The sequence below is a fragment of the Leishmania mexicana genome, chromosome 16 (genome assembly GCF_000234665.1).
Source record: "Leishmania mexicana MHOM/GT/2001/U1103 complete genome, chromosome 16".
In the NCBI taxonomy this organism is placed as follows: domain Eukaryota; phylum Euglenozoa; class Kinetoplastea; order Trypanosomatida; family Trypanosomatidae; genus Leishmania; species Leishmania mexicana.
The window spans coordinates 61,826-79,224 of record NC_018320.1 but is presented as its reverse complement, the minus strand read 5'-3'; the positions used below and the strand labels follow the sequence as shown (position 1 = coordinate 79,224).

The 17,399-nt window shown below is 61.5% G+C and overlaps 6 protein-coding genes across 6 annotated transcripts; all 6 read left to right on the top strand.

Annotated features, from left to right (window-relative positions):
- Positions 1 to 1,487: 1,487 nt before the first annotated feature.
- On the top strand, positions 1,488 to 2,015 carry LMXM_16_0230 (protein tyrosine phosphatase-like protein; the record flags this gene model as incomplete). The annotated part of the gene is made up of 1 exon (XM_003873658.1): positions 1,488 to 2,015. One exon carries the CDS (start codon positions 1,488 to 1,490, stop codon positions 2,013 to 2,015), a length of 528 nt encoding a protein of 175 aa, XP_003873707.1.
- A 1,441-nt stretch (positions 2,016 to 3,456) lies between these two features.
- LMXM_16_0220 (hypothetical protein, unknown function) lies at positions 3,457 to 3,852 on the top strand (the record flags this gene model as incomplete). The annotated part of the gene is made up of 1 exon (XM_003873657.1): positions 3,457 to 3,852. The coding sequence occupies one exon, from the start codon at positions 3,457 to 3,459 to the stop codon at positions 3,850 to 3,852; it is 396 nt and encodes a 131-aa protein (XP_003873706.1).
- Positions 3,853 to 4,964: 1,112 nt separating this feature from the next.
- LMXM_16_0210 (mitochondrial ornithine transporter 1-like protein) lies at positions 4,965 to 6,116 on the top strand (the record flags this gene model as incomplete). Its single annotated transcript, XM_003873656.1, has 1 exon — positions 4,965 to 6,116. The coding sequence occupies one exon, from the start codon at positions 4,965 to 4,967 to the stop codon at positions 6,114 to 6,116; it is 1,152 nt and encodes a 383-aa protein (XP_003873705.1).
- A 3,891-nt stretch (positions 6,117 to 10,007) lies between these two features.
- LMXM_16_0200 (mitochondrial ornithine carrier protein-like protein) lies at positions 10,008 to 10,907 on the top strand (the record flags this gene model as incomplete). Its single annotated transcript, XM_003873655.1, has 1 exon — positions 10,008 to 10,907. The coding sequence occupies one exon, from the start codon at positions 10,008 to 10,010 to the stop codon at positions 10,905 to 10,907; it is 900 nt and encodes a 299-aa protein (XP_003873704.1).
- Positions 10,908 to 12,576: 1,669 nt separating this feature from the next.
- Positions 12,577 to 13,647, top strand: LMXM_16_0190 (conserved hypothetical protein; the record flags this gene model as incomplete). Its single annotated transcript, XM_003873654.1, has 1 exon — positions 12,577 to 13,647. The coding sequence occupies one exon, from the start codon at positions 12,577 to 12,579 to the stop codon at positions 13,645 to 13,647; it is 1,071 nt and encodes a 356-aa protein (XP_003873703.1).
- A 2,389-nt stretch (positions 13,648 to 16,036) lies between these two features.
- LMXM_16_0180 (conserved hypothetical protein) lies at positions 16,037 to 16,489 on the top strand (the record flags this gene model as incomplete). The annotated part of the gene is made up of 1 exon (XM_003873653.1): positions 16,037 to 16,489. One exon carries the CDS (start codon positions 16,037 to 16,039, stop codon positions 16,487 to 16,489), a length of 453 nt encoding a protein of 150 aa, XP_003873702.1.
- Between the last annotated feature and the right edge of the window lie 910 nt (positions 16,490 to 17,399).

Sequence of the window (17,399 nt, the reverse complement as noted above, 5' to 3'; positions counted from 1 at the left end):
GACTCCGGACTGCTCTTGTCCGCGTTCCAACTTCTGGACATGGGCGCGGACACACGCATCCACGTACGCGTCATCAATGCGAACATGCGTGCTTATCGACGTCACCGTTGTCACGTGCGGCACCGTCGCCTCGCCGGAGTCCGCCATCTTTCCGCCTTGAAGCTTTGACTTCCTCCGTCTTCAACATACAGTGAGCGTTTCGCCTGCACCACCCTCCCATCTCTCTCTCTTGCGCTTTGACCCCGCATCACGCGCGTAGGTACGCCTACGCCATTGTGCGCATACCCACCAGCTCACGCCCATACACACGTGCGCGTGCGCATCCATTGACATCGATCAAAAATACATAGCGGAGCCGAGCATCCCTTTGTTTTGGCTCCTCTGTGTCCCATCACTTCTTGCTTTTACCCCACGTCGTTCCGTGCGCGAAGCTTTCTCCTTCGCTTCGCTGGGCATGAGCGCACCGTGCACTGTACGCGCCAAGTTGTGTACACTCGCACGAACGCCGGCAGCCAGTCCCTTGTAGTTGATGCAAGTGCGAAGGGTGGTAAGAGTAACTTAACGAAAAAGAGTCCCGACCTGAGAGACGCAGAACGTTGCCTGCCTGCCTGCCGCTGTCAAGCACCGCAAGCCCTCGTCGGGCATGGTATCACGCATATTCTGTAGGCCTGCATATGGGGTTTCCGACTGTCCCTCTCTCCCTTTGTCTCTGAGCGTGCGTCCCGTGGCCTCGCTCTTCTTGTCTGGCATCGACCATTCCTGCAAAGGGACGGGCGCGCGAGGGTGTGTGCATGCGAGTGTCTGTGCGCGAGACTGTGTGTACGTGCGTGGCCTTGTCGACCGGCTTCGATCGTTGCCGCTGTTGTTGTTTGCGTGGTGATATGTGAACACCGTGCCGTCAGGCAGAGACACAGAAAAAGGGGCACGGCAGCGTAACCGCGCTCGCCAGGAAGGCGACACAGACTTGCACGCGTGCCCACATTGGTGAAGGCGTTCATCGCTGAGCGGCAGAGAAAGACACGCACGCACGCAAGTATATATATATATATACAGTGGCGAGTAAACTGTGTCCCCCTTCGTTATTTCTTCGCTCGTTTTCCTCGCCCTCCGCGCTCGCGCACACAGACGCCCTGCGTTGTCGATTGTGCCCGTCTGCAGCAGCTCACACGCCCCCCCTCCCTCCCTCTCCCTCGCCTGTTTTCTTCTGTTCCTGTTGCTCGATCCGCCTTTAGGTACGCAGAGCCGCACCGGTGTACGCTTTACCTTTACCTGGCCTGTGTGTGTGTGCTGAAACCTCTGTGCTCTTGTGTTGTATGTGTTGCCATCCGCGCACTTCTCGTCGTCGTTCTCCGCTGGATTGTAGTGCGCTTGCCCCGCTGCGCATTTTTTCCCACACACCCGCGTCATCCTTTCCCATCCCCGCTTCAGGCTTTCATCTCCTCCTCCTCTCTCTTTCTCGAACACACGCCCCGGAGGACGTTGCAACCATGGAGGTGAACGCTACGCTGATCGACTGCTGCGACCCGCAGAAGCCGTCGAAGGTGCTATTTCACTTTCTCATCCTCGACGCGCCGTCCCCGAGCAACCTCCCGACATACATCAAGGAGCTGCAGCACCGCGGCGTGCGGCACTTGGTGCGGGTATGCGGCCCAACCTACGACGCCACGCTCGTCAAGAGCAGGGGCATTGAGGTCCACAGCTGGCCATTCGACGACGGCGCGCCGCCGACGCGCGCGGTCCTTGACAGCTGGCTAAAGTTGCTCGACATGGAGCTTGCGCGTCAGCAGGAGAACCCATCCGTGCCTCCGCCAACTATCGGCGTGCACTGCGTGGCGGGCCTGGGCCGCGCGCCAATCTTGGTGGCGCTGGCGCTGGTGGAGTACGGCAACGTATCTGCACTAGACGCCATCGCACTGATCCGCGAGAAGCGCAAGGGTGCCATCAATCAGATACAGATGCACTGGATTACCAAGTACAAGCGTCGTCACCAGGGTGGGGGCTGCGTGATCATGTAGGCGCGAGCACGAAGGAGGGGGACGCGCGAGAGCCATACCACACACACACGCACACGCACACACACGCCTACCAGCATAACGGCCTAAAGAGCCGCGTAAGGAACGTAGGTTGGTGTGCGGCCGTGTCTGATGCTCTCACCGGAAAGTCAGAGCTTGTCTCTGCTCCGCGTCTGCCCCCCCCCCCTCCCGCCTGTATGTGCGGCGTGCGTCACCTTTCCGTAAACTGATCTTCGTTTTTTTTCCGTTTCTCTGTTATGCCTTGGGAGTGTGCGCGGGCGCGTGTGCCCCCCCTCCCCCCTCCTCTCTCTCGCTCGTGTGTGCGTGAATGTGTGAGCAAGCACTGGTGGAGGATGATGATGACGTGTGTGTGTGTGTGCTGTCCACCATGTAGAAGAGGGCCTCCATCCTCCACCACCACCCTCCCACCCCCTTGTGGTGCCGCATCGGCGCCGGTGCACCCCCGCCCCCCGTCCTCTTCTTCGTCCTGTTTTGCTCGTGTGTGTTCCGTCGTCGTTTTATTTTCTGTCTTGTCTCTCCCACTAAGTGTTTCCTTTGGCTTGGCTCGCTTCCCGTTCCCTCTGCCCGCCCGCGGCCCGCGCCGTAAAACTCCGCCGTCTGGCGCACAGACCCGCTTCCCGTCCTGTGAACACAGCGGAGGGGGAGGTGGAAAGGCAAGAATGCGGCGATGTTTCGTTTGCTCAAGAGACCTCGCGAGAGAGAGGGGGTGGGTGGGAGGGGAGTCGCACAGAGTCGGATACTCAACGGCGTTTTTCAGTAACGCGCGTGTGCCATGTACCGAGAGAGCAGGAGGTGACACAGGGGGAGTGCTCTTGCCGGCAATGCCTCGATGGCAAGGTGAGAGCAGCCGGTGTCAAGCTCACTTGCCTTTCCCCCCGGGCGCTGCGCTCTTCGTCTTTCTTCGTTGTCTTTCGCCGTGCTTAGTGCATCTTCTCTCATGTGCTAGCCATGATGGGCGCGCGCTCCCAATGCAGGTGCTCGAGCGTGTGCACGGGATGCGCTGTTCTGCCTCTGTGTGTGTGCACGTCAGTTAGGACTCGCCACCCACCGTCCCCCCTCCCTGCAAGAGGAGCGTACAGCGCGTCATCTCGTGACGAGGTTTTGCGTTTCTTGCGTTCTGCCACCATCGTGTCCCACTTACACACGCTGCTTCCGTACGTCCCTCTCCCCCGACACCCACACCCACACCCACACATACACGAGCCACCACCGACGATCCACGCCCACGCACCTTCGCACACAGGTGCACGTCGACGTGTATTCTTGCAAGCTTTTGATCGTCTGTGCACGTTGCCCTTGTCTGCAGCAAAGTGGTTAGCTGACCACGGCAACCCCTTCGCCCTATCCTTCCCGAATCTCTTGCTCGATCTTTCAGGGAATTATACGGAGGGGTCCTCCGACCCTTCCTCCCCTGGCGGCACCGATGGAGCATGCACTGCTGCAGGTGGTGCATCTTTATCCACCAAGGACACTGCTCCGCTACGATGCCGGCGCGCATAAGGAAAAGCTGAGGCACCAGCCGCACCTGTACGCTGCGAGCTCCTTTGAAGACTGTGAGACCGTCGCCACGGATGAGCAGGTGGGGGCGTATACCGATCTGCTCGACTTCATCACCGGCGCGCAGCAGGAGTGCTATGCGCTCTTCCGTGAAGATGATGCGCGGTGGTCCGTCGACGACGGCGTCGAAGAGGAGTGCTCCGCGGGCACGCTGGATAGTGGCAGTGTCCGCATCAACTCCAGCGAGTGGAGCGAGGGGGACGGCGACGATGCTCATGGAAACGGGGGTGCGCCACGAAAGCGTAGACGATCGCACGCGTAGGATGTGTGCGTGTGTGCGGCGGTGGCACGTCACATCGACTGCCCGCAGACGAGTGCAGGGAGAGAATGACGAGTTTTTTGCTACTGAGATGTTGCGCCGTCACGCGTGTGGAGTGCGCATGCGGCTCGGCTGATCCGTTCCGCTGGAGTTGGCTGACTTGCTAATAAGGGATCATGCAAAGCGCCTGGCGCGTCGCAGAACGCACGCGACCCCCCCCCCCCCCAAAGAAACTGTGAAAACGTGGGGGACGAACTGGTGTGGTGATGGGATCGTGCGAGAAGTCGGAGGAAAGCAGCGGACACCCACGCACTTGCAGCATCTAAGACGGCCCGAAGAGGCGATGTAGGTGAAGCGAGGGTGGACGGGTCGGGGCTGCGGGACGGGAGTGTGCCAGTGCGGTGCCCAGCTCCGTGCCTCGCCATCCTACCCCTTGTTCTGTTTGCAGTGTTGCTCGCTGCAATGGCGCACAAGGCGTCCCCCCATCCACATCCCCAGCCCTTTTCCAACCCTGCCTAATTCTCTCCTCTATGCTTACCTGTGCCTGCCGCACGCGCGCGAACTCGCCGTGCCCCTCCCTCCGCCTCTCTGCACGCGCGTACGCGCTTGTATGGCCGGTGGCAGTTCTGCTCGGCGCTGGTGTCCGTAGTCACCATCCTGCCGCCGTGTCGGCTTTCCCGGACATCTGCTGCTGCTCAGCTCTTTTGCCTACCCTCACATGGAAGATAAGCATTGACGTCTCTCACTCCACCTCTCTTTCCCCGCGCCATCCATCACGGGGCACACTGACGGACTATATCAAAGGTCTGCGTGCCACTGTCCTCCGCGGCCCGACGTAGGTTCACGACCACGTCAACGACGATCTCTCTGCCGAGGGTGTGCGGCGTGCGTGTGTGTCTTGGTGTTACTCCGCGCGGGCACAGGGCTGATTGCGCTGCTCTCGCCTTCCACACCGATATCGATGCGTAGCTAGCCAGCGAGCACTGACTGCACGAGTACATGTGCGCTCGCTGCGCACCACTATATCTAAGCAAGCGGTGGGTTGCGTAAGACAAGCACTACGGAAGGGCATAGAAGAAAACCGTGACGAGGCGTGGTGCTGCTCAAGTCTGCACATGACGGACGCTATCATCCACCTGACCGCGGGCACCGTGGCGGGTATGACCGGCGTCCTCTTCGACTACCCGCTCGATACCGTAAAGACACGCATGCAAGTGAGCAGGTGCGCAACGGTGCCCCACCGCTACAGTCCCACGGGAGTTACGGCAGCGGCCAGCCTAAGCACTGCCGCACCGGTGACGTACTGGCAGTGCGCCTCCCAGCTCTATCAACGCGGCGGTGTTCGATCATTTTACTGCGGTCTGAGTGTGCCGCTAGCAGCCCAGGGCGCCGAGGCCGCCGTTGTCTTCTCGGTCTACAACGTATCTCTGCAACACTTTCTGCGCAAGGAGCAGCTGCAACGCCAGGAGCAAGAGCGGGTAAGGTTGTCGGGGTCTTGGGGTGATCACAAGGCACGATCCCATCGGCATCAGCACATGCACAGCAAACATGAGCAGCCTCAGCAGCAGCCACATGCGTCTGTGTGGAACTCGCCGGCGCACTGGAAAGCCTCAGCGTGCGCGGGCCTCGCCGTGTCGCTCATCTTGACGCCGGTCGAAATGCTGAAGTGCAACATGCAGATGGAGAGCGCCAGGCCGCTCTGGAGGCGGCGCCATACGACGGTGCGCGGCCTCGCTCGTCACCTGGTGGCGACGCACGGTGTGCGTGGTCTCTACACCGGGGGGACCGGCACTTTGACGCGTGCTGTACTGGGCAACATGGCATATTTTGTGTCCTATGGGCAGTGCCGGGAGTGGCTGGCGCAGAGGCTTCCCCCATCGCTGCGCGATGGCGAAGCTGCACCGATTTGGCACCCCATGCTAGCCGGCGGGATCAGTGGCTGCTGCTACTGGAGCATCGCTTATCCGGCTGACGTGGCCAAGACGAAAATGCAGGTCTGTCCGACAGCGCGACAGCAAGGCTTTACGAGGACGCTTGCTAGCTTGTACCGCAGTGGAGGAGTGGGGGCGCTGTTCCGCGGCTGGGGTGTCACGGTGGTGCGAGCATTCTTGTCGAGCAGCATTGTCTTTACCACCCACGAGCACAGCAGCAGCACCTTGCGGGAGCTCTCTTCCGTGTATCGCGCGCTTGCGCGCGACAGTGCTGCGACGTCGGCATCCAGCGCCGCCTGTGAGCTGCAAGAGGAGCTGATTTCTCACCACTACTGAGGGGACACAGGGCTGGCGCTTGTGGCGGGCATGAGGCACACACGCACACACAGGCGCAAAATGGTACTTCCAAGCTTCTTGCCCTGTTCTCTAGCCGTCTGAGCTCCAGCTCGGACCGTCCCCGCTCACTCGTGCTTCAAGCTCCCCTCTGTGACGTCGCACAAGCAACAGCAGCGACTCTCTGTACCGCTGACCGCCGCCCCCCTCCCCCCTCGGTGTCAGTGAAAGCGCTGGTGGAGGATGTGGCGCTTCTCTTGCTCTCCTTGTCTCTGTCGCTGCTTGCGTCGGCGCCTCGGGCCCGCGCACTGTCGGGGCCCTTGCTGCGGCTGTTCTTACCGTACGACCCTCCTCCTTATTTTTTTTTTGCTGAGCCCCGCCTGCGCATGCGCTTGTGCGCTTATGCGGGGTGCCGGCTTGCTGCTGCCGTCGCGAGCCTCGCCGTGTCGCCGACCTCCGCCCTTCTCCGCGACAGCTCTTGTTGTCGTCTCGTCGTGGCTGTTCCGATGTCGTTTTTCCGCTCTGAGCGTGTTCTTCGTCTGCGCTTCGCAGTACTTTGTATCCCGCTCGCATCTCTCAGAGCCTCTCGTTTTCTGCAGTGCAGTAGCAACCGGCACCCAGGGCTACTCTTTTTCTCTGCGGTTGTCCTGTGCCGTCCTCCCCGCCGCCATCGGCCCCCTCCATCCAACGATCGGGCTGGCGCGCATGCGCGGAAGGGGGGAGGCGTCCCCCCACCCCTCCTCCGCTGTGTCTCCCCCGTGTTCGCTCGCTCCATCTCTCTGTCTTCTTCACAACGATGAACGGGTGTCGTTGGGAAGCGCAAGCGAGCCGACGCAAGCCGGAATGGCGAGAGAGAGGGAGGGGTGAGGCAGTCGGCTAGACGGACTCGATACGCCGACCTCGCTAATCAACACAGGTGCGTTGGGTGGGGGATGGCGGCGTGAAGTGGCTTCCGTATATGGCGGCCTCTGTCACGCGCGCATAACGCGATGTACAGCAGCTCTGCGTGCGCGCGCTTTCTCTGAACACTCATATCTTGCGGCCATAGGTGCCCAGCGAACCCATGGACCGACACGCAGACAGACCGAGGGAGGGAGCACCCTTTTAGATATACACCCACACATACGTGTGTGTAAATATATATATATATATATTTATATACAAATAGCGGCGCACGACGCATCCTCGCTATTGCGACATGAGCACCGCTGACGTCGTCGTGCCTCTTGTTCGTGTGCGCGCCTCTCCACTTTGTTTCCCTTTTGTGTTGAGGGGTGTTTGCTTGGGGCGGAGGAGGGCCGCGTCGCCGCACCGCCTCGCCTCGCCTCGCCACCCCTATTCCGTTTTTGAGCCGTGCTCTCTTCCCCTTTTACTGCCCCGCACTTTAGGTCATCGACTGTGTGCGGTGCATCCGTTCACAGCGAGCGAGAGACGACCCTGAAGATGTGCGGCGACGCCTTGACCTTGGCGTCGTACGGCTGCCTCCTCTCTACCCTTAACGACATTGAGGACCTCCTGTGCGCATTGCTGCTGCTGCTGCAGGTGGTGGTGATGGTGGTGGGGGGGGGCGGTGCAATGAAGGGATTCGTAAGCAGAGCGGCGAGATGCGCCGTTCCGCACCCCGCGCTTCTCTTTTATAAGTCATAACGTCAAGACGGTGCATAAGCACCAAACATGTCAGAGAAGAAAGCAGTGGTGATGGTGGTGGCAGACAACACGCACAGGGCCACCCACCCACCCACCACCCTGTTCTCGCGGGAGACGCGTGCATCGTCTTGACTACCAGCGTCTACGAGTGCGTGTGCGCTTCCAGTGAGAAAGGTGTTACTGTGCATATCCTCGTTGATGCTGTTCTCTGCTCGCTCGCTCCGGCTACCTGGTCCCTCACCCCCCCCCTCCGTTGTGGTCGGGTCTGTAAAGGCGCGAGGCGTATTCCTTTCTCGTTTTCATCTCTTAACAGTTCCCGTGTTGGTTGCACATGTTGCCGTGCGCATTTCTCGTTATGTGCCGTTCTCTCTCTGTTGTCTGTCCGTCTCTCGGCTGCTGCTTGGCTGCTGTGTGCTTGAGACACACACACACACACACACACACACGCACACAGGGCTCGCCGAGTCCGCCGTCATGTGTCTCAAGCACGCGTGCACTTCGGTCACCGATCCGTCTTGTGCCATGAGTGTGTGTGTGTGTGTGCCGGGGAGGGGGGAGGGCGATGTGTATGTGGGTGGGAGGGAAAGCGGAGGTGCTGTCATGGATGGGCAGCTACACACCGGACGCATCCCCCACCCATGCACCCCCTCCTCCTCCATCACGATGTTATCGTGCGGTGCGTCGTCTTTTCGTGATAGCGGGCAACAACAAAAGGGAAGGCCTGCTGCTGCTGCTGCCACGAAAGACCACCTCCCTCCCTCCTCCCTCTCCACAGCCTCCTATCGTTCCCTACACGCTTCCACAACTCCTTGCTTGAGCGTTCTCTCTCTATCGATGTACGGGTCGCTGCCGCGGTGCCGTGCGTATCTCTTCTCCAACTCTCGCGCGCACAGGCAGGCACACCGGCCACCGCATACAGGAACAAAAAAAAAACATGCGAAACGGAGGACCGGCGCGGCTCCTCCGCTCTCCTACCCCCCCCCCCCCTCTCTCTCTCGCTTTTCTTTGGCCACCAGCCCTCGGCTGCGTGTGTGTGTGTGTGTGTGTGTGTGTGTGCGTGTGCTGAGGCTTTTTCTTTACTTGGGCAGTGTTGTCTCCCAGAGTGTCGCGACACGCACTGCACACGGATACGACCGCTTCGCCCACCCACGCATGTATAGTGCCAGTCTCGCTGAGCGTGCACAGCGAGTGCCACCTCGCTCATGCCCGCTCACCTGACGAACTCCCGCTCTTCCATGTGAGGGGGAGGGGGGGGGAGGTGGAGGCGCACGCGTGTGTCACCGTCTTGTTAAACTGGGAAAAAAGAAAGAGAAGGGAGCGAACAGCACCACGGCCCCGCCAGTTTTCCTCCGACGCGCCGTGGTGGGAGGGCACCAGTCCGTGGTGCGGGTCTCTGCGCTTAGCGCGACAGCGTGGAGCCCTTCCGGCGTGCTCGATGACAGACAACTAAAGTGATGCGTCGAGGAAGTGCTCGTGGCAGGCGCGTGCGTGCACGTTGTCTGCGTTGTGAGTGTCCCTCATCTCACAGGACCAGCTGCCTCCCATCATTTTCTCTACACCTCTTCTCGCTTCGCCTGCTGTCTATCTTGTAACCATGGTCTCGACGCAACGCCGCCATTCCCTCCCTTTTCCTCAACATGCACGCACGCACGCGCACGGATGTAGCCACCCGACGCCGCAGCATGCCGGCGCGACCTGCGCAAGTGGAACAGTGAGGCGCACACACATACCCCCAGACGCACGATCCCTGACGGCGCCCTTCCCTCTCATCGGCGCGGCACCCCGTTCGTCTCACGCGCTTGTCCTTGTGCGGCACAGCGGCCCTTCGCTGCGACGCTCGCGCGCCTCTGCTCCTAGCTGCTTGCTAGGCCTCCTTCGGCGTGGCGAATGCCGATCGCCGCTCTGCCCTTCCCTCTTTCTGTCTTGGCGCCCACGTTGACTTGGCGTACGAACGGAGACATACTGCGGAGGGGCTTCAGTGGCGCTGCTGTCGTGCGCATCGTGACAGTCGGCGCGTGTCTTCTTGTCTGCGCGCGTGTTCGTCTGCCCTTTGTGTGGACGTTGATGTGGCTGTGGCAGGCACGGCCGCATCCCCAGCTCACAGCAGACACTCATCTCATCGCTTGTGGTACTCCCCAGCTCACTCGCTGGGCGTCTGCAATCCCGCCTCTGGTGCCGCTTTCCCTGTAGCCGTCGCTGGACCGTGACCGGCACGGATTTCTTCGGGGGGGCGAGGAGTGCTGGGCGATGAGTCTGTGGAACGATTTCGTCGCTGGCACCGCTGGCGGGTTTGCAGGGGTGCTGATTGAGCACCCGTTTGACACCATCAAGGTGCTCCTGCAGACGTACGGTGGCACGCGGTACGCTGGTTACACGGACTGCATCACAAGGCTGTTTCGACAAGATGGTGTCATAGGTTTTTACCGCGGTGTCACGGCACGTTTCGTCGCCTCCGGCTTCGAGCACGCGTGGGTGCTCGCGACGTACAAGTGGACGCTGCGCTTGATCGGTGCGGGTGATCGACCCACTCTACCGGAGATTCTACTGGGCGGGTGCGGCAGCGGCGTGGCAGCGACGGTGTGCTTGACACCGTTCGAATTGGTGAAGTGTCGCATGCAGGTCGATGATACCAAGGGCCAGCGACGGTACCGCGGCTCGCTGGACTGTGCCCAGCAGGTTTTTCGTGAGCACGGCTGCAAGGGGCTATACAGGGGCGGCGTTGCCATGCTCTGCCGCGAGGTACCCGGCTCGGTGGCGTGGTGCGGCACGTACGACATACTGAAGAGCTGGATGACACCAGAGGGCATGCCGACGCAGAGCCTGCCGCTGTGGAAGCTGATGATCGCTGGTGGTTGGAGCGGCGTTGCCTTCTGGACAGCCTTCTACCCCTCTGACATGGTCAAAACCCGCATCCAAGTAGACCCCGCGTACGAAAAGCTGAGCCTCTGGGGGGCGATGACGCGCGTGTATCAGACGGAAGGTCTGCGCGCCCTCTATCGAGGCTGGGCCCTTACGGCGGTCCGCTCCTTCCCTTCTAACGCCGTCATCTTTGGCGTCTTTGATTGCTGCAACCGCGCGCTGTCCCCTGAGCCTCCACTGGCGGCGGATGTGCCAAGCACGTGGAGTGGGCATGGCGCAGCATCCTAATGGTGTTTGAGGTGCAGCTGACTGTGTGTCAGCTCATTACGTCGATATGGGGTTTCATCTGTTCAACCTCTCCCCACCACCCTGATGATGACGAGGGAGAGGGGGAGGAGGGGGATGCCTAATGGCGCGATATCACAGTGTTCAGCACACCCACTCTGTGTGCGGAGAGGCCAGCCCCTCCTCCTCTCCTATCCCTGCCAATGCCGAACCACTTCTCTTGGTTGCAGGGTGGAGTGTCGACGGCGTAGGGAGGGAGGGAGGGGAGGTCAGTGCGATGTATCGCTGCTGCTGTCCGCGGTCAGGCCCTGGATGGCGTTGTGCGTCGGGGCGACCTGCGACCGCGTGAGCACGTTTGTACCATTGATATGTGGTGTGCAAGATGCCCATGCGCCTCGAGCGTATCCCCCCGGCGCTCACACTGCCTACTGCTGGTGTGTATGTGTGTGTGGGTGGGTGGGGCCGAGTGGCGCTGGCGCCGTGCCGCCATGGCAGCTGGATGGACGCGATGCAGCACAGGGAAATGGAAAACAAATTTCCCACTGTCGTTGTCGTATCTGCGTGGGCGCGTGCGCACTCGTGAGGGGAGGTGTCACGCGTGGTTGTTGGGTGAGATTGGCGAATATTCTCTTCTGTGTTTGTGAACGAGAACCTCGTGCTGCAGCCGGATCCGTGACCGGAGCCGCCTCCTCGCAGAGCGCGACGGAAGTGTGTTACTGCCGACACGGTCTAAAGGCGGGGTGAGATGATGGCTCTTGCGTACAGTCGGCTGTGCATATTCTGCTGTTTCGGTTGCGCTCTTTGTGGTTCGCCGATGGCCCCCCTTTCCTTGCTTCGGCCGGTTCTGCGGCGCTCTCCTTCCATGTTGGTCTCCTTGCTCGTGGGCGGCTTCCGCCTCCTAACAGCTCCGCAGCTGCTTGCTTATCCTCTATGGGTGGAGGCGATGGTGGCGATGGAGGTGCGCGCGAGTGGCACACGCATGCGCGCATCTTCTACGCCGACTTTGGTGGGACCAGATTTTTGTGTTGCTCAAGAGGAATGCCTTGCCGCGCTGCAGTCGACACCGCCCATGCCTGTCCGTCTCTTCTCTCTCTACTTCTACCTCTGTGTGTGTGTGTGTGCGCAGTCGCATCAAGTAACACGTCCGCGGTTCACTGTGTCGTTGCGTGCCCCGAGGCGTCGGTGACACCAAACAGCTCAAGCGGAGGGAGGGCTCACTGCCACCACCGCACATTCTGCGTACTCTCTCACACGTGTCAGAACCGAGGGGGGAGGGCGTGTGTGCCTGGCTGTGCGTGTGCTCGATCTGTGCCACACCACTGGCGTTGCTCACTGTGCTTACCTCCGCGTGTGCCTGTGTTGCCGCAGTACGAAGAGCGCGTGGCACAGCAGCGAAGAAGGATAACGACAAAGGGCAGTGGAGAAGAGGCGGGGCACAGGCGTGTAGTGGGCAGCGTGTTCTGGCAGCTTGCGTCGTGCCGAGCGTGCCGCCTCTCTTTCTCAACTCAGCCTCACCCCACAGCCATCAAGTGGAGCCGCGCTCTGCCTCGGCAACTCGACGCACGTGTACGCTCGGACCCGCCCGCTGAGCTTTGTCTTGCTAGCGCACACGCAGACGCCCTGGCTCTCTCACGGACTCCCCTCCCTTGCGTTCTCTGCCTCCACAGCGGTCATGCGTCGATCTCGTGTGGACGAGACGCAGCGCCGTCAGGCGTTGGCAGAGCGGCGCTTCCGTGGGCACCGCATCCGCCGTGGGCTCGAAGAGCTTGACGACCTTGATGCTCCCAAGAAGCGCAAAGAGCGCAAAGACGAGGCGTCGCCCGCAGAGCGGGCCACCACCGCAACGGCTCTTGGCGACTGCACCGCGGACAACACCAGCGCCGCGGCTCGAACCACCCCTGCCATCTTCTCTACCGTTTTTGGCGAGGACTGGGGTGAGTGGGCGGAGGTGAAGCGCGTGCTGTTCGACATGAATGCCACGGCGGCTGCGAAGCGGAGTGCGTTGGAGACCATTCATGTGTGGCGCCAGCGTGCACGCAAGGAGCGCGAGTTGCCGGCTTACGTGGAGTCGACGGAGGTGCTGTTGGATGCGATGCTGCAGGACGAGGAGGACGCGCTGAAAGATGGACCACTGCGCATGTGCTACGGCGCCGCCATTTCGCGCGTTGTGCATGTCATGACCGGGTCCTTCGCGAGCGGCTCCGCCGATACGTATCGCAAGCGCGCGAGCGAGATTGGCTTCCCTGAGGAGGCGGTGGAGGTTCGTCAGCGTGTGGCACACGGGGCACTGCCGCTGACATCGGAGTTGCGGTGGGTCTGCGGCCTGGTGCTGCAGTTCTTGTTCACGCAGTACTGGCTGGAGCAGGAGCGGCAGGTGTACCTCATGGAACAGGAGCAGGGCTCCTCCTCGTCCGCAGCCGGCGCACTCCGTAAGCCACGACAGCGGCAGTCGGCGAGAGCGAGCACAACCACGCCAGCGGAGGAGACAAGTGTGTCTGCAGCTTCTCTACCACCGCCGTCCGTCACTGTAGACGACATGAGAGCACTTCTGCACGACCTTGAAAGCGGTGCGGACAGCGACGGTGAAAACGCCGAGGGCGGCGGTGTAGCAGACAGGGGCGACGAGACCACACCCGTTACGGTATGCTCTGCCGGTCCGGCCCCGACGGGCGAAGGCGCAGCTGGCCGAGATACGTCTTCTGGTGCTTCCATTGCCACCATCGCAGGCCGGCGTCTGTCGTGACGGCTCGGGGTGGGCGACAGACGTGAAGCGTGGGAGCTGCTGAAGGGAAGCTACGCGCTGTGTGGGGTCTCTGTCTATACCTGATGGTGGAGGGTGTGCAAGAAACTCCTGCTGTGGTCTATCAAGGACTTGCCCTGGCACATTCTTCTCCGCACGCGGGAATGCGGCGTGTGTGATCGGAGTGCGCAAGGGAAGGCGATTGGGAGCGCGATAAACACACACTCACACACACACACACACAGGCGCAGTATAAGGCAGACGGGGGACAAGCCGCTGGGCGCATGGAAGTTGTCGATGCCATTTGCATGCCCCCTCCCCCTACCTCAAGTCTGCGCGCGTCGCGCTCTCCGCCGCACACCCGCCCTTACATCTGTTCATCGAGTAACAACAGCCAAACGGGTGAAGGGGCTGCGCGATTCTTCTGTTGATTTTCCGTAAGCAGTGACCGGCGCAGAGAGGGAGTTGAAGTAAGGGGGCGCATGTGCGTCAATGAAGATACACTTGGCTGACCTCCAGCCCCAACGCCTGCACGTCACCGTCGTCACTGTGCATCACGTGCCTCCCGCTTCGCAGCTGATACGCGCGCGCGTGCACGCATCTGCAGTCCGCAGGGCCGCCGTCGGCACTGCAATGCACCGAATAGCTAGGCGTGCATCTGCGATTGCCTGACTCTTCTTGCTGCGGGTCACTCCCGCTCATCTCCATCACGGCCGCGCTGGCGCCGTCTCTCCCGTTCCGTTCCACCTCTCTCCACGCCCCTCCAACTTCTCCGCTATCCACATGCTTTACATGTACCCTTATTCGAGAGGCGAGCGCGTGCGCAGAGACACCAACACAGCACGCAGTGGCAGCGACGCACATCTCCGCAACTCATGCGCATTCGACAGATCGACCATGTAAGCGCCACGTGACAGTCGCTCTTGGGCTGCCACTCTTGTTGACCTGCTCGCAGCCACTGAGCACGCGGGGACCGCTGCTCCTCCAACCGGTTTGGCGTATCAACACACCTGTCGTTCGTCATGCGCTTTCCTACGCTCTCAACTATGAGTATTGTGAAGAGCAACCAGGCACTTCCTCAGCAGCCTGGCGGTGCATCCATCAGTCGGGGTGGGAGTCGTATGTCCTGTGCGCCTCGAGTGGCGAGTTACTTTGGTGCGACGTGGAGAATGACGCCTTCGTTGAGGTCGGCCATGCCACCCCATCCCCAGCCGGGTTCCAGTCCACCTCGGCGGTTGTCACAGGCCACTCTAGCGGTGGGTGAGTGGCCGCACATCCTGCTGCTAGGACGCACTTCCACTCAGCCCTGTCTGTTGGCCGACGAGTCAGCGGCAGGCGAGAGGGAGACGACGGAGGATGGCGACACGCGTGAGCAGATGGCGGTACCGGGCGTGTCTTGAGCGCCGCTAGTGGCGCTTATGGAGCAGCAGCATCCGCACCGGAGAAGGGGCCGACGCCATTCCTCGCCTTTCAGCACCCACCGCTGTGGAGGCCGACTCGCATAGCGGCGAACCGTTTTTCACGGACGCCGGCTGGGAGGGGAGGTCAATGCGATGTATCGCTGCTGCTGTCCGCGGTCAGGCCCTGGATGGCGTTGTGCGTCGGGGCGACCCGCGACCGCGTGAGCACGTTTGTACCATTGATATGTGGTGTGCAAGATGCCCATGCGCCTCGAGCGTATCCCCCCGGCGCTCACACTGCCTACTGCTGGTGTGTATGTGTGTGTGTGTGTGGGTGGGGCCGAGTGGCGCTGGCGCCGTGCCGCCATGGCAGCTGGATGGACGCGATGCAGCACAGGGAAATGGAAAACAAATTTCCCACTGTCGTTGTCGTATCTGCGTGGGCGCGTGCGCAGTCGTAGGGGGGGGGAGGTGGATGTCACGTGCCTCTGCGACTGTGACGGTCGCTTCCCCGCAGGAGCAATGGTGTTGGTGCCCCTCGAACACGTTACTCGTCTACTCCTTCGCCTTTTCCTCCGTGTTGTTGTTATTTCTGTTTTTTTTGGTGTGGGGGGGGTGTCGCACGCACACTGGGACACACACAGCAGAGGGGACATCGGAGAAAGGCAGAGCAAGTCCACATGTCAGACAAGCGACCCGGCGTGCCGAACTCCGGCGGCTATGTGGCCCCCAACGCGAGGACCAGCGCTTACGCGGCCTCCGCGCACAGTCACCAACACCAGCAGCGGCCGCACGGCAACACCAGCTGCAACAGTAGCGCTGCCTCAGTTAACGCCTCGTACCCGCGCCGAGGTGGGGCAACGGAGGGGCGTGGCCGTGGGCAGATCCCACGCATCCACAACGAACAAGGCGGGCGCCTACCACAACGCGTGGGAGGCGGAGAACGTCGCCCCTTCAATGCCGCTTGGTCGAACAGCGGGTCGACGTCCTTGATGGAGGACGCGCCTCGTACAAAGCTATCCTCGTATGTTACGCCATATGACGCTGTTCAGGCGCAGCCGGCCCAGCACGGCGCCACCGTCGTTCGCTCAGGCAGCTCCGCCACGGAGGGCGGAAGCATTCTCTTCTTCAGCAGCGTCCAGAAAAAGGGCGGCGCCTTCACCGCCTCGGAGCGAGAGACGTACGCGCAGCTGCACCGTAGCCGCGCTATCCCCAACGCCAACCGAGGCCGCAATGCAGGGAACGTGATGGGCAGCGGCGTGTCGGCCAAGTCCGTGGCGCGGCAATACGCCGACTTGGAGAAGGGCCGCGAGGTGCTCGCAATATCGCAGGCAAAGATCGCTGTGGCCGGCTCGAAGCGGTCGCGTTTTGCGCTGGACGACTCACCAAGCGAGGACGATGAGGACGATGATGATGTCGCTGACGCGGAGACCAAGGCAAAGTAACCAACGACCAGCTCCAAGTGAGCTTCCAAGAGGAAGACGGACTGTCGAGTGCCGTCCGCGACACGGGCTCACTGCCTCGGCAATGCGGAGTTGGCGAACGTTGCTGCCGTGCTGCCCAGGAGAGGAGAGGGCGACGGGAGCGCTGTGGCGCGGCGCTTCTCACGGTTGGGAGAGCAGCTCAAAGCTGTCGCTGCTCCTGCGCCGCGCGCCCACAGAGGAACACGAGAGGCAGACGCGTCTCAAAGCTGTCGGGTGTCCCTCGCCTAGCGCGGCGCACATCCTGTGCCGGCGGCACCCCTCCCGTCCCCCCTTCACGCGCTGCATCTTGTCCCTTTCATTTTTGCCTCCGTTTCTGTCTCAGCCAACGTCAGGGGCGGCCTTTCCGGCTTTCCACTTCTCTCTCCCCCTCTCTCCCTCTGCGTGTGTTCGGTGTGTGCGTGTGTGTGTGTGTGTGTGCACCTCCGCGTTGTCGTGCGGCTTTTCTTGGTCTCGCTTTCGATGGGACGACAGCAGCGCGCGCTAACCATATAGCTGACGGCATGAGCCACCACAGCTGGCTATCAGTGCATTCCCCACTGACAGAGGTTGTCTGTGTTGCGCCTCCGAGCATCTCTTCACCGTTTTCACCCTCGTCCTTGCACGTGGTGTCTTCGCGCGTGTCTGCCGCCGATCGCCGCCCGCTTGTCGCCATCTTTGGCCCCCTCCCTCAGCGGCCCATTCCGTTACAGTTTTGCGTCTCACTGTCTCCATCCCGTCATTTGTGGATATCTCGCTTACCCTTTCTTGCTGTCGCTGCGGTGGTGGTGACGGCATCCACTGTGCCCGGAGAACTCCTCCCTTCCTCTGCCTCACCTGCTGCGCCCGGCCTCGCCGCGGTGGCGGTCGGCGCTCGACGTGGTGGGTGTTATCC